The sequence below is a fragment of the Cherax quadricarinatus genome, chromosome 29 (genome assembly GCF_038502225.1).
Source record: "Cherax quadricarinatus isolate ZL_2023a chromosome 29, ASM3850222v1, whole genome shotgun sequence".
Taxonomy (NCBI): domain Eukaryota; kingdom Metazoa; phylum Arthropoda; class Malacostraca; order Decapoda; family Parastacidae; genus Cherax; species Cherax quadricarinatus.
In genome coordinates this window covers 34,367,356-34,381,337 of record NC_091320.1, presented here as the reverse complement: position 1 = coordinate 34,381,337, position 13,982 = coordinate 34,367,356, and the positions used below count along the sequence as shown (strand labels likewise).

General features: G+C 37.7%; 1 protein-coding gene across 1 annotated transcript in view; it reads left to right on the top strand.

The window, feature by feature from the left end:
- LOC128690577 (arrestin family protein Vdup1) overlaps positions 1 to 5,528 on the top strand; it is a gene marked incomplete in the record, with an annotated part of 78,714 nt that extends 73,186 nt beyond the window's left edge. Inside the window, 2 exon segments of the mRNA XM_070089709.1 lie at positions 306 to 491; positions 4,814 to 5,528. Coding sequence (XP_069945810.1) covers positions 306 to 491; positions 4,814 to 4,987 — 360 coding nt within the window.
- Positions 5,529 to 13,982: the final 8,454 nt, after the last annotated feature.

The window sequence follows — 13,982 nt, the reverse complement described above, 5'->3', positions numbered from 1 at the left end:
GAGATGCCTTTCTCTCAGCGAGAAATTCTCCATGTTTTAAGAATTAAAATATTCTTGACTGGTGGTGAACAGGTTACCAGTGCAGCGTTAATGATCCTAGTGTAATCTATAAGTTTAAAACCCCTATTAACCAGCCCTCACACACGATAACGAGATGCCGTATATAACTTTAATATAACTCAAGTACAAAATACTTCCAGTCTGACAGTTGACGTAGGTAACGTTCTAGATATTCTTGTGTAAGTATGTCATGGTCCGCTGGTCTAGAGTGAGAGTTGTTGGTAATAGTTTGGTTGATCTCACAGACTATCCAATACATCTCCAAGAGCAAAGTGATCCAGACCGAGACACGGGAGCTGTCGTCTGTGTCGAGAGGAAAAGTGAAGCCGAGTGACACAGATGACTGGAAGTATGAGGAACTGTACGTACCACCGCTACCACCAACTAACCTCCGTGGCTGCCATCTCATACGGATACAGTACGACGTCTTTGTGAGTACACACTTTAATCTTCTGTTACAGATTTTTTTTTATATTTAAGTTTACCATTACTATGAGCAGTTTCATCTCTCTCCATTAAGCAGAGTAAAGACAGACTTTTCGCTCAGGGCAGAGAGTAGCACCACAAAGACGAAACCACATCTCTACCCCCGTTAATAAAACACAATTTGCATTTTATCAAGAAAACATTTCGTCCACCAGGGACTGTATCTATTCGTCCCTGATGAAAGAAACGCCGCCATAAGCCGCATAATTGTAGGTGTATATATTACCATACATATGCATACTGAATCACAGTATATACCAAGAATAAAGCCTCACCCAAACACTTCCGTTACATCTGTGAGAAATTATGCGGTAATATCCTGAATTAACATTTCACCCCCATAATTGTGAAGAAACTTTGGTACATCTAACAGTTTACACTTACTAATATTGATGTACCTCAGTCAAGTGGGACTTTAAGGTCACCAGGTCACAATAATATCCTTCCTTCGTGCCCACCTTCTCAGCTCGTATCTTACACGTCTGGACCTCAAATTGTTATTACAACATATATTATTATTATTTGCAAAAAATATGCCAGTAACATTGACAACTTATATGTGGACTGTATATATTCGGTAATATCAATTAATTGACCTGAGTAATTTTCTTGGGTGATTTTAAATAAATATAAATCAATTACATGATCAGAAAAGTATAAAGAACATTTCAGTATTACTCACCAAATTAAAATTTTGGTGTCATAGCCTAACGCCTCACTTTCGGTAGACAATTCATATTGGCCAATATAAATTAACATACCTGTAGTGAAAATTAATTCACTGGGAGGCGGACATTACATGTAAGAACATAAGAACATAAGAAAGAAGGAACACTGCAATAGGCCTAATGACCCATGCGGAGCAGGTCCATGTCCCCCGCCGGATTAGACGAATGACCCCCCCCCCCCCGGATTAGCCCAATGACCAACCCAGTCTGGTCACCTCCACTCAAGGATGGAGCACTGTACCAGACCCAGCAGCACAAGCTAGTCAGGTCCAACTCACACCCACCCACACCCACTGTATTTATCTAACCTATTTTTAAAACTACACAACGTTTTAGCCTCAATAACTGTACTCGGGAGCTTGTTCCACTCATCCACAACTCTATTACCAAACCAGTGCTTTCCTATATCCTTCCTGAATCTGAATTTTTCCAACTTGAAACCATTGCTGCGAGTCCTGTCTTGGCTGGAAATTTTCAGCATGCTATTTACATCCCCTTTATTTATTTCTGTTTTCCATTTATACACCTCGATCATATCCCCCCTAATTCTACGCCTTTCTAGAGAGTGCAGATTCAGGGCCCTCAGTCTATCCTCATATGGAAGATTTCTGATACATGGGATCATCTTTGTCATCCTCCTCTGTACGTTTTCCAGAGCATTAATATCCATTCTGTAATACGGTGACCAGAACTGAGCAGCATAATCTAAATGAGGCCTAACCAAGGATATATAGAGTTGAAGAACAACCTGAGGACTTCTATTATTTATACTTCTAGATATGAAGCCAGTAATTCTGTTAGCTTTATTGCAAACACTAATGCACTGTTGTCTTGGTTTTAGGTTACTGCTAACCAGAACTCCTAAATCCTTTTCGCAATCAGTAGTATTAAGATCTACATTATTTAGTTTATATGTGGCATGGTTATTTAACTGTCCAGCATTTAGAACTTTGCATTTGTCAATATTAAACTGCATCTGCCACTTCTCCGACCATTGCATCAGTCTATTCAAATCATCCTGGAGTGCTCTAGTGTCCTCATTAGAATGAATTGGACGGCCTATTTTGGTGTCATCAGCAAATTTGCTTATGTCGCTCTTTATTCCCTCATCTATGTCGTTTATGTAAATTGTGAACAACAACGGGTCCAACACTGACCCCTGAGGAACACCGTTTGTGACGTGCCCCCATTCTGATTTCTCCCCATTTATGCAAACTCTCTGCTGTCTATATGTCAGCCATGCCTCTACCCAGGAAAAAATTTCTCCTCCTATTCCGTGTGCCTTAAGTTTCCTCAATAGCCTCTGGTGTGGAACTCTATCGAAAGTCTTACTGAAGTCCATATACACAATATCATATTCATTACCATGATCTACCTCCTCAAACACCTTAGTGAAAAAAGTTAGTAGATTCGTAAAACAGGAACGTCCCTTTGTAAAACCGTGTTGAGATTCATTAATCAATCTGTGCCTGTCAAGATGGCTACGAATTGTTTCGGCAATTATTGATTCCATAAATTTTCCCACTCTGGAGGTAAGGCTTATTGGTCTATAGTTCGAAGCCAAGGACCTGTCACCTGCCTTGTAAATAGGTATTACATTTGTCATTTTCCACTTATCAGGCACTATGCCAGTTTGTAGTGATATGTTAAAAAGATTAGCCAAAGGTATGCTAAGTTCCTCTTTACATTCCTTTAACACCCTTGCAAACAGTTCATCAGGGCCTGGGGATTTGTTAGGTTTTAGTTTCTTTATTTGTCTGAGGACCATGTCACTAGTTACCGCAATCGTTCATAGTTTATTATCATCCTGTTCTACATAATCTATTTTTTTCTGGAATATCGCTAGTATTTTCCTGGGTGAAAACTGAGAGGAAGTAGGTATTTAGAATTTCACACATATACTTATCACTGTCAGTGATCTGACCAGAGTTACTCTTAAGTGGGCCAATGTTGTTCCTAATCTTACTTCTGTATACCTGAAAGAACCCTTTTGGGTTGTCTTTGAATCCCTTGTGACCTTAGCCTCATAATCCCTTTTTGCTTTTCTTATTCCTTTCTTTATTTCTCTCTTTAATTGAATATATTGATTTCTTAACTGCCCATCCCCTCTTTTGATACGCCTATATATGCCTCTCTTTTGACCAGTGAGATGTTTTAATCTATTGTTCATCCATTTAGGATAATTTTTGTTAGATCTAATTTCCCTACTCGGAATAAAAGTTGTCTGGGCAGCTAGAACTATGCTCTGAAAAACGTCATACTGGCAACCAAGATCACCTACCTGACCCATAGTCAGGACATCCCAATTTAGCCCACCCAGGTAATTTTTCAGGCCCATGAAGTCGGCCAAGCAAAAGACTGGGACAGAGATTTGATTGCAGTTATCTGGGTAATTCCATGATATATTGAAACTAAGTGATTTGTGATCACTTTCCCCAAGCTCATCATTAACCTCAAGATTATTAATTAGTGAATCTTTGTTGGCAAGAACCAAGTCAAGCAGATTGTTTCCTCTAGTTGGTTCTGTCACAACCTGTTCTAAAAAGCAATCCTGAACCGTAGTAGGTTGGTAGACAGCAACCGCCCAGGGAGGTGCTACCGTCCTGCCAAGTGAGTGTAAAACAAAAACCTGTAATTGTTTTACATGATGGTAGGATTGCTGGTGTCCTTTTCTTTTGTCTCATAAACTTGCAAGATTTCAGGTACGTCTTGCTACTTCTACCTACACTTAGGTCACACTACACATACATATACAAGCATATATATATACACACACCCCTCTGGGTTTTCTGCTATTTTCTTTCTAGTTCTTGTTCTTGTTTATTTCCTCTTACCTCCATGGGGAAGTGGAACAGAATTCTTCCTCCGTAAGCCATGCGTGTTGTAAGAGGCAACTAAAATGCCGGGAGCAAGGAGCTAGTAACCCCTTCTCCTGTATAAATTACTAAATTTAAAAAGAGAAACTTTTGTTTTTCTTTTTGGGCCACCCAGCCTCGGTGGGATACGGCCGGTTTGTTGAAAGAAGAAGAAGATTTACATTACATTATATAAACTCTTCACATAAACATTACTAATTATAAGAAAATTTTACCAAATTTTCCACAACATCCATAGAGATTGTTCACACGCTAATTTTACTGCCTTTGAATAAGTTGATAAGTTTATTAGATCGAATTAGTTTTATCTTTGTGAAATTGTTTTAAATATATATATATATATATATATATATATATATATATTATATATTATATATATATATATATATTATATATTATATATTATATATATATTATATATATATTATATATATATATTTTTTTTTCAACAAGTCGGTCGTCTCCCACCGAGGCAGGGTGACCCAAAAAAGAAAGAAAATCCCCAAAAAGAAAATACTTTCATCATCATTCAACACTTTCACCACACTCACACATTCTATCACGGAAGGATTTTGCAGACTCCAAAACGTTTTTCAAAATAAAGGCATTTCCTACGGCTTTACATTTATTTTAAATATATACAATGTTTTATGCTTTCCACAGTTCATCATTGAACCCAACAACCTGGAGAAAGAGATCAAACTGCAACTACCTATTATGATGGCTACCTACCCGTACCGCAATTCAGATGGGACTCTTAAGAAGAAGAAAGGTGCCCAGTACCCAAACAGTCTGCCAGTCTTCAGGCCGTGGCTCGACAACAAGTCTTTTGAATAATTTTCGCTGAGTGGAACTGGACTTTAGGGTACAGTTGCTGCTGGAAAGAACACTCAATGCTCTTTGCTCATTTGTTTGGCCTCTAAAATCATGTGCTTCAGTGATTAATATTCTCTTAAGTACACTGGGGGAAAGCCTACTGCTACCAGCAATATAGACACTTGTAGTAAAAATAAGCCTTTATTCTTAGGTAAAAGGACGCATGAGCCTCTCCTTTTACCTAACATAGTCGGTAATTCTAGTAATATTTGCGCAGGTCTTTATTGACGCAGTTTTTCGCCCTAAGCAGAGCTTTTTCCACTTATTAAATAAAGGTGTCCGTACAGTGAGACATTTCCTCAAGAGAGTCTTCTGCCACACGTATCTTTACCTTCACCTAAATACACTAGTGTGACATCTTTTAGATGTATGAACAATAAATGGATCTGAAGGTATTATATATTCGCTAATACTTACATAATTACAAAGAACTACTGCTGTATTTTCCTCTTATATTTCTCGATATTGTAGTCTTACTTCTAAGAAACTATATATATATATATATATATATATATATATATATATATATATATATATATATATATATATGTAACTCTTGAGATTTATATAAATGGGTATATTTTTTCCCCTGTTATATAGTTTTATTTATTATTCTTTTATCCTATTGATGTAATTATTAATTAACTTGACATGAAAGTATATGTATGAGTATTGACTTTAAGATGAATAGAACAGAATAACCTCAAAAATGTTATATGGGAAGCAGTCAATAGCCATTATGGGGTAGTAACATTAAGACTGATATATTTAATACCACGTGTATGTTCTCGTCTTAACACATTGTTCAAGAAAGAACACTGAGGTCACTGTTACACTGCACTGAGGTCACTGTTACACTGCATCCACTCTTCACACTCATTGTTATATACTAACTCGTTAATACCATTATTTTGTGTCTCAGTTAGACTTAAAATGCACTGGAAGTTTCCATATCATATTTTGTCACTAATATATTATTATATTACAAAGAAATGACTAACCATATAATAGTTATAAGTTAATTTCGTGCAGAATTTTGACATAGTTTTATATAAATATGTCGTGTAATCAGCTATTTTAATGAATCTATAGTAAAAGGAATATGGATTTCATATTGAGGATCATCGACACCATGCCTAACCCTTCTAGGGTAGGGTAGGTGCCTGAGCCCGAGCTTACAGCTCACAAGACTGTCATTCCCATTAGCCCCCTTGGGGCGGGGATGGCAGACCAGAGAGGCCTAGCTTGTGGCTAGGCCTGGGGACAGTTAGTCCCAAAGATGAGGAGGTACTTGTGCCTCCTCCCATGGGAGACTTAGGTCTCAGACACTCCCTAAAGAGGGAGCCAAGGCCGGGCCACCACTTGGAAAAGGCCCGGGCCGGGAGAATGCCGGCTTATCTTTAATAATAATAATAAATAATATTGAGGATATATACATAGAGAGTTGTATGCGTGTAATACCCTGATCAGAGTTTACCGTGATCCCTATTTTAGGTATTAAAGTATTCTTGACTTGTGTTGTAGAGGTGACGTGCAGCCTTAATGACCTTCGTGTAGGTGATAGACTCTAAACCTTATTAACCAACGAATCTCAACCTGTATGTAAGTCATTTATTGTAAGTGTGAAAGTTTGGAGGTTCAGAACAAAAATATTTGTGAGTTCAGAAGAAAGACACTTCTTAACAGTGAACGTTGAAGGAAATAAAGTACATTAAGTTTTAAGTGTTAAATCAGTTTCATAACTTTATTGACAGTACTGTCAACTTCATAACTTTATTGACAGTACTATCAGCTTCATAACTTTATTGACAGTACTGTCAACTTCATAACTTTATTGACAGTACTATCAGCTTCATAACTTTATGGACAGTACTATCAGCTTCATAACTTTATGGACAGTACTGTCAACTTCATAACTTTATGGACAGTACTGTCAACTTCATAACTTTATGGACAGTACTGTCAACTTCATAACTTTATGGACAGTACTGTCAGCTTCATAACTTTATGGACAGTACTATCAGCTTCATAACTTTATGGACAGTACTATCAACTTCATAACTTTATGGACAGTACTGTCAACTTCATAACTTTATGGACAGTACTGTCAACTTCATAACTTTATAGACAGTACTATCAACTTCATAACTTTATGGACAGTACTATCAACTTCATAACTTTATGGACAGTAATATCAGCTTCATAACTTTATGGACAGTACTGTCAACTTCATAACTTTATGGACAGTACTGTCAACTTCATAACTTTATGGACAGTATTATCAACTTCATAACTTTATGGACAGTACTATCAACTTCATAACTTTATGGACAGTACTATCAACTTCATAACTTTATGGACAGTACTATCAGCTTCATAACTTTATGGACAGTACTATCAACTTCATAACTTTATGGACAGTACTATCAACTTCATAACTTTATGGACAGTACTATCAACTTCATAACTTTATGGACAGTACTATCAACTTCATAACTTTATGGACAGTACTATCAGCTTCATAACTTTATGGACAGTACTGTCAGTTTCATAACTTCATTGAGAACACTCAGTTTCATTTGCTTCTTTGCAATACTCTCAGCTTCAAAATATTATTGACAATGCTCTTAGTTTCATAACTTTCTTGACTGTTTCAAGAAAACTCATGGAATCAACCACTTTCATACTGTCCTCTAATTTGTGTGATTTAGTAGTTCTATAATAAAATAAATCTAAAATACATATTTGTAATTGACTATTAGGTGTTGAGAGACTCAAAACACTGAATTACTGAATAGAATTTAGCAGTTTTCAAAATCTTTGCTTCGTGATATAATTTGTAAAAAATATTACATTAAAAATTACTTAAATGAGCTTCTGCCTACTGAGATTGTTTATGTATGTTAGGGAGAGCTTATTTTGTTATATCTTGTGTAAACTGATGGTAGACGAGTTAAAATAAAGACGTATCTGATGGAACAGACTTTCGTGGGTCATGTTGACGACTTTGAGGGGACTTGAGCTAGAGTTCGTCACGGCCACGCTGGTGGGAGAATCGTCTGTAAAAACTTGCATTTCTGGTCACATTGGTGCCTATGCTAACCTTCCCATGGTGTATAAATGTACCCAGTTGGACGAATTTAACTGTAGCCAGCTGGCCCAGTGGCTAATGCGTCGGTCTGGAGTTTTATGACTTTGACAGCAGATTCTATCCCTTCCTATGGTATGGTTTGATAGAAATCATATATTTTTATTAATTGAAATGTGTTCAAGCTTTTGGAAACGATTTTTTTTATATGTGAGAAGTCAGTTGAATTAACAAGTTGTAGAGAAAATACCCAATATAACTGATTAGGCCTGAAAATACCATTCTTATAATCTGTACTCAGACACAGGAAATCTCTCTCTTTTTCACTGTTATATCATAATCCTTTGACACCCACTAATAATGCTATGTTGAGAATATTTTTTTTATTTCATTAGAAAGGTTATACAATGTTGGGTTTGGTTAGTACTTGGTTGGGTGACCATCTAGAAACACCAAATACTACTGACATATTAAAATCAGCGACTCCAATAGGAACTAGTCTATGATAACTTGTGCTATCTTTAGCTCAGTCATTATATTCACCTTGAACTGCGTATATATTTTTAATAAACTTATGATGATAATTTAAACCAAGATAAACATCATACAAAATCACTCATGCCAAAGAATAATTCACAGTACTGTACTATGTTACTGTTAAATACATTTGCATTGGTCAGTTACACAAGAATTATGTTTAGTTTAAATTATCTAATGAAGGCCGTCTTTAATAACCCACAAGGTGACATTATCCTGACTGAAAATATTTACCCACAGTTAAAATGGCTTATAAAAACAATCTTCACTATTCAAGAAAAACTACTAGTTAACTGAAAAAAGTTAGTTACATTAGTTTTCCTTAATCTAGGCTTGTTGAGGAACGCATATTAAATCATATTTGAGGGTTTGCAAAGACCATTTTACAAGCTTTAGGTAAACCATTACTCCCCCAAAATAAGAAGGGCTTAACATGTATATTTAAACACCATAGAGTAGTGGAGAACTATGCTGTACACAATTTCAGTGAACATAATGCTGAAACTAGAGCTGGGCATGTTACTTATGCTTAGGCTAAAAAAAATACAATTACTTTTTTTGATCAAAATAATTCGTAAACCTACACACAACTGTACAGGAAATAAATTGTCACCTTAGATACATTATCTATTTTCTTTGCTTTACCACTTCGAGTACTAGCACAGATTACTAGTTTAGGTACTGTTTAAACAAACAGTAGTTCATAGCTTTTGTTTAAGTGCGAGCCTCGAGCATATGGCTAGCCCGCCAGTGTAGGTCTGAAGACCAGGTCTAGTGTGGTCTTAGGTTTGTCAGGAAACAGGACAAGTGTTTTCTGATGCAGGTCTTAGTCATATGATGACCCACAGCTGGAGCTTTTGGTCATCTGACCGAGACCTTCCACTGGCTCACCAGTCCAACTCTTTAAAAATCATGGTTATGATTATAACCGTTAGGTTTTTAGTGCGGTCTTGACCGCATCTGATGTGATCATAATTTTGAGTGATTATTATTATTTATTATTAAAGATTCGCCGGTATTCTCCCGGCCCGGGCCTTTTCCAAGTGGTGGCCCGGCCTTGGCTCCCTCTTTAGGGAGTGTCTGAGACCTAAGTCTCCCATGGGAGGAGGCACAAGTACCTCCTCATCTTTGGGACCAACTGTCCCCAGGCCTAGCCACAAGCTAGGCCTCTCTGGTCTGTCATCCCCGCCCCAAGGGGGCTAATGGGAATGACAGTGTTATGAGCTAAAGGCTCGGGCTCAGGCACCTACCCTACCCTAGAAGGGTTAGGCATGGTGTCGATGTTGAGTGATGACTAATGGGGCTTTAATTTAAAGAAATAGTAAATACAGTGTGGCACTCATTATCCTATTATAGTAACGCCATATTATAGATATATATTTTATATATTTTTACATTTATACAAGGCACCTCATTACAATTTAAAAGCTTCTTTTGTTTATAAATATGTTATTTAAATATTGACATGGATTTTATAAATAGGCCATTTATTTTTTTTAATAGTTTTACCGAACTGGTAAAAAGTTAAGATATTTGAACGATATTTGAAATGTAACTTTTTAAGTTTCCTAGAGAACAGAGGATATATACACCTAGAAGTACATTTCTGTTATATATGCTGAGGGTTTTCTGTAATTCCTATTTTAGGGACTGAAATATTCTTGATTAGTGGTGTAAAAGTTACAGGCAGCCTTGTTGATTCTTCTTGTTGATGATGGCTTTAAAAATCCCATTAATCAACCAACCAACCTGAGAGAAACAAGATTTGTTGATAAAAAATAGAACATCTTGTTTGTTTTCCACCTTGAGATAAACAGTCTGAACGCCCTTCTGAAATTATGTGGGCCGAGTCAGTAACATAGGTGCCATAACGATGTGGGTTTGTGTGATTTTTTGTGTCATAGGCCTGTATGTAGACGAAAGCTACGTTTGTCATAAAGAGATAATTTTCCAGAAAATACACATTAGTGAGTATAATGGGTGTGATTACACTTACGTTAATCATTGGTAATTTACAACCACCAGAGTTGGCAGCTGAACATATGATCTAGACTATGAGGCGTTGTTGTTATAATGGTGTTTTGTTCGTTAGGAAACAGGACAACTGGTTCCTGACACGGGTCATAGTCAAATGGTTGACCCGGTCAGTGGTTTTAAGCGTCCACTGACTTACACCATCACTACCGAGTGGTGTCCTATGGTGATGATACCTTTCTGATGTCCTAAATAATGATGTTGAGTAGTATGTTTCTGTTTACAGTGTTTATAGTGCTGTTTACACTGTTAACAGCGCTGTTTACAGTGTAAATCATGGAAACACTAGCTGACTGCTGACATTCAAAGCTTTATTTTGTGTCTGTTTATGTAACTAGCGAGTAGAACTTTCTAATAAAATTTATATACATGGATATATATGGGTATTTATTTAAACATTTCAAATAAATGTTTGATTGTTCTGGTGAAATTGTTAAATTATTATTATAATAATCGAAACTAAGCGCTAAACCCTGAAACTGTTTAAATGTTTTGAAATTACTGTCATTTTTACAGGAAGTTGCTCGACAAGGTCTTTTGTAAATATAGAAAAATATACTGTACAACTTAGCTCAATGCATTTTATATTCCAAAGAAAGAGTTGATCTTAATTTGTAATGAGAACTCTGGGGTATTTGTCATTCATTTTATTTCTGAATCCTCATATGTAGTGTGTAGCACTGCAGGAGACCTGCGGCAGTGCTCCGCAAAGACAAGACAAGAGAGTTGGGGTGAGCGGGGCAGACAGGACAGGCGAAGAATAGCGCTGGAGACGAGTGTCTTCAATAGTAAAGTGTCAGTGCTTCGTTGCCCGGAAGTACAGCGGCCACTACACCATCTTCACCTCACCCACTACCTCCTTGCTAACATCGGCGGCGCCAGAATTTCTATACCGGGGGGTCTCGGTGGTTTCTCGGGTTGGAAGGGCAACAGGGGTAAGCTAGGAGGCTTGTTTTGAAGCAGTATTATTACAGTTTTTATCTGGGGGGGGGGTCTGAGAGATGTTTTGATGGCTTCAGGGCCCCAAGCTCACACTCCTCCCTCCTTTGGCGCCCTTTGGCGCCGCCCCTGCCTTGGATTTCTTACATTAGAGAAAGTTCACGATATCTTGTCCCTCTACAAATAAAGGTTCTTTTGTTTTCTCGAGTCTTTTATCACTGGTTGTTGCCATAGTTTCACACAGTGAGCAGAACAGGCAACAAGCCGACAAGTAGATAAAAAAAAAAGACGATAAACGGAGTAAACCTTTATTATAACAACGTTTTGCTTAAGGAGAGGTTATCAAGCTAACAGCTCCCATTGAGCGAACCGTTCGTATAATAAAGACTCTTTCACGTGCCTTTTTCCTTATGCATCATAATAATCGTTGAGTGGCTTTCTTTTAGAGATCTCATTGGCTGGAGGACAGGTGGTGCTGGCAGTATCCAACCAGAGACACGTGTGCACACTTCATTTAGATATCTCATCCTTTGGATCGAAGCGTTTTCCAAGAAATATATCTTAATGTTTGCTCACGTGTCTCTTTTAAATCATTTAGTCGAGATCAATTACGAGTGTTTATATCTCAGTCTGTGTACATGTAACACAGGATTAAGCACATCAAATGCATTCAAATTCTCATCACTTTCAAGAAATTCGTCGCTCGTTTTATTTACCATCAGAGGGCCAACTGGCTTAACATTACAACTCTCTGTCATTTTAAGAGGTGTGATTTCCATGGTAACTGCCTGGAAAAATAAGGACTCTGGTGGCTAAAGCTCTCGCTTCACACAGTGTCTGGGTTCGATTCCCAGCCAGGGTAGAAACATTGGGCGTGTTTCTTTACACCGGTTGTCTATGTTCACCCATCAGTAAAATGGGTACCTGGATGTTAGCCGACTGGTGTGGGTCGCATCCTTGGGACACTGAAATGCCCGAAATGCTCAGCATAACAAGGGGCTTTCTGTATAGTAGTATGTCACTGATGTCAGCTAGGACTGCATACCTTGTACATAGTAGTATATCACTGATGTCAGCTAGGACTGCATACCTTGTACATAGTAGTATATCACTGATGTCAGCTAGGACTGCATACCTTGTATATAGTAGTATATCACTGATGTCAGCTAGGACTGCATACCTTGTACATAGTAGTATATCACTGATGTCAGCTAGGACTGCCTACCTTGTACATAGTAGTATATCACTGATGTCAGCTAGGACTGCATACCTTGTACATAGTAGTATATCACTGATGTCAGCTAGGACTGCCTACCTTGTACATAGTAGTATATCACTGATGTCAGCTAGGACTGCATACCTTGTACATAGTAGTATATCACTGATGTCAGCTAGGACTGCCTACCTTGTACATAGTAGTATATCACTGATGTCAGCTAGGACTGCATACCTTGTACATAGTAGTATATCACTGATGTCAGCTAGGACTGCCTACCTTGTACATAGTAGTATATCACTGATGTCAGCTAGGACTGCCTACCTTGTACATAGTAGTATATCACTGATGTCAGCTAGGACTGCATACCTTGTACATAGTAGTATATCACTGATGTCAGCTAGGACTGCCTACCTTGTACATAGTAGTATATCACTGATGTCAGCTAGGACTGCCTACCTTGTACATAGTAGTATATCACTGATGTCAGCTAGGACTGCATACCTTGTACATAGTAGTATATCACTGATGTCAGCTAGGACTGCCTACCTTGTACATAGTAGTATATCACTGATGTCAGCTAGGACTGCCTACCTTGTACATAGTAGTATATCACTGATGTCAGCTAGGACTGCCTACCTTGTACATAGTAGTATATCACTGATGTCAGCTAGGACTGCATACCTTGTACATAGTAGTATATCACTGATGTCAGCTAGGACTGCATACCTTGTACATAGTAGTATATCACTGATGTCAGCTAGGACTGCATACCTTGTACATAGTAGTATATCACTGATGTCAGCTAGGACTGCATACCTTGTACATAGTAGTATATCACTGATGTCAGCTAGGACTGCATACCTTGTACATAGTAGTATATCACTGATGTCAGCTAGGACTGCCTACCTTGTACATAGTAGTATATCACTGATGTCAGCTAGGACTGCATACCTTGTACATAGTAGTATATCACTGATGTCAGCTAGGACTGCATACCTTGTACATAGTAGTATATCACTGATGTCAGCTAGGACTGCATACCTTGTACATAGTAGTATATCACTGATGTCAGCTAGGACTGCCTACCTTGTACATAGTAGTATATCACTGATGTCAGCTAGGACTGCCTACCTTGTACA